Source organism: Rutidosis leptorrhynchoides, chromosome 1 (assembly GCF_046630445.1).
Source record: "Rutidosis leptorrhynchoides isolate AG116_Rl617_1_P2 chromosome 1, CSIRO_AGI_Rlap_v1, whole genome shotgun sequence".
Classification (NCBI taxonomy): domain Eukaryota; kingdom Viridiplantae; phylum Streptophyta; class Magnoliopsida; order Asterales; family Asteraceae; genus Rutidosis; species Rutidosis leptorrhynchoides.
The window spans coordinates 148,785,252-148,786,893 of NC_092333.1; the positions used below are offsets into that span (position 1 = coordinate 148,785,252).

The window sequence follows — 1,642 nt, forward strand, 5'->3', positions numbered from 1 at the left end:
ACTCTGTTACCAAGTGCTTCCACAACTTCATAAGGAGCTTCCCAATTAGGTCCCAACTTTCCAAGGTCCTAAATCTTGCTAGCATTGTTATTACACCAAACATAATCACCGGGACGGAACGTGCGTTCACGTACACGCTGGTTATAGTACTTGGAAATCTTTTGTTTGTTGGATGCTTCATTGATGGCTGCTATTGACCTGCGCTCTTCCAATAGTTTCAAGTTTTCCCTTAGAAATATTTCATTGGCTCCTGCATTGAACTCCGTGACGCGCTGCGTCAGAACAACTATTTCTGCATAGATAACCGCTTCGGACCCATAAACAAGACTGAGAGACGTCTCCCTGTTACTACCTTTAGGTGTTGTCCCAAATGCTCACAAGACCTTTGACAAGTCGTCAATCCAAACCTTACGAACTGTACCCAACCTTGCTTTGATACCGGAAACAATGTCCGTGTTAGTGACCTCGACTTTCCCGTTTGCTTGAGGGTGAGTGACGGAGCTAAATCTTTGCTTGATGTTTAATCCGTCTCACCATGAACGAAACGGGTCATGTGCAAATGGTTTCCATTATCGCTAACAATTTCGTTTGGTATGCCGAAATGACACACTATTTCCTCCTAAACAAAGTTGACAATTTTTTTGCCCGTTATGCTTTTCAAAGGTTTTGCTTCCACCCACTTGGTGAAGAAATCAACGGCTACAACAAGATGTTTCTCTTCTGAAAGCGGACCAACCAAATCTATTGCCCACTTGTGAAAAGGCCAAGCAGATGAGATGGGGATCAATTTGTGGGACGGCACGTGAATCTGTGGTGCATGGCGTTGACAAGAAATGAAGCTTTTATTAACATTACTTGTATCACGGTACATAGATGGCCAGTAGTAGCCCAGACACACAATCTTTTCCACAATGGTACGAAACCCTGAATGCATCCCACATGCTTCCTCATTTACTTCTCTAATCACCATTTCATCTTCTTGTAGGCCAACACATCGAAACAAAGGACCCAAAAAGGACTTCTTGTAAAGAAAGTTGTTACGCATGGTGTACATGGGTGCTTTGATGCATATTTTCTAGGCCGCCATGCTGTCCACGTGAAGTGTTCCATATTTTAGGTAAGCAATAATAGGATTCATCCAAGTGTCCACCTCCTCGACAGAGGCTGTTATCTACAAAACATCATCATTTTAACAAACGTTAAAGAAAGTCAATCGTTCCTAGACTTATTTTGTCAATGGATTGTTTGTAGTTATGAGTTTAGGTTTTATAAACACAACGACTTGATATATGTACCACGTCTGTGGATTTTTGTTCAACATCTTCGATCCACACATGCTTAGCGAAATGGCTAAATGTCAAAGAAGCAAGTTTTCTAAGTGCGTTAGCCTTTTTATTCATTGATCTTGGCACTTGTGTGATTGAGAAAAAATCAAATTTGTTAGCCATTTCTTCTGCTATGTATTTTTTCATGGTCGGATCCCTGGCTTAAAATATTCCATTCAACTGATTTGCCACTAGCTGGGAGTCTACTGAAACTTTTAACGCTTTGATACCCATTTTCTTTGCGTTGCGTAATTTGAAGAGTAACGCTTCGTATTCGGCTTCGTTATTGGAGACGGGGAACGCAGAGCATAGAGCTT

The 1,642-nt window shown here is 41.5% G+C and overlaps 1 protein-coding gene across 1 annotated transcript; it reads right to left on the minus strand.

The window, feature by feature from the left end:
• Window positions 1-619: 619 nt before the first annotated feature.
• LOC139890142 (uncharacterized) lies at window positions 620-1,054 on the minus strand. The gene has a single exon (XM_071873040.1). It carries the CDS (start codon window positions 1,052-1,054, stop codon window positions 620-622), a length of 435 nt encoding a protein of 144 aa, XP_071729141.1.
• Between the last annotated feature and the right edge of the window lie 588 nt (window positions 1,055-1,642).

Excerpts from the sequence above, each read along its gene's own strand:
- LOC139890142 (XM_071873040.1), bottom strand. The coding sequence starts at position 1,054 with ATGTACACCATGCGTAACAACTTTCTTTACAAGAAGTCCTTTTTGGGT.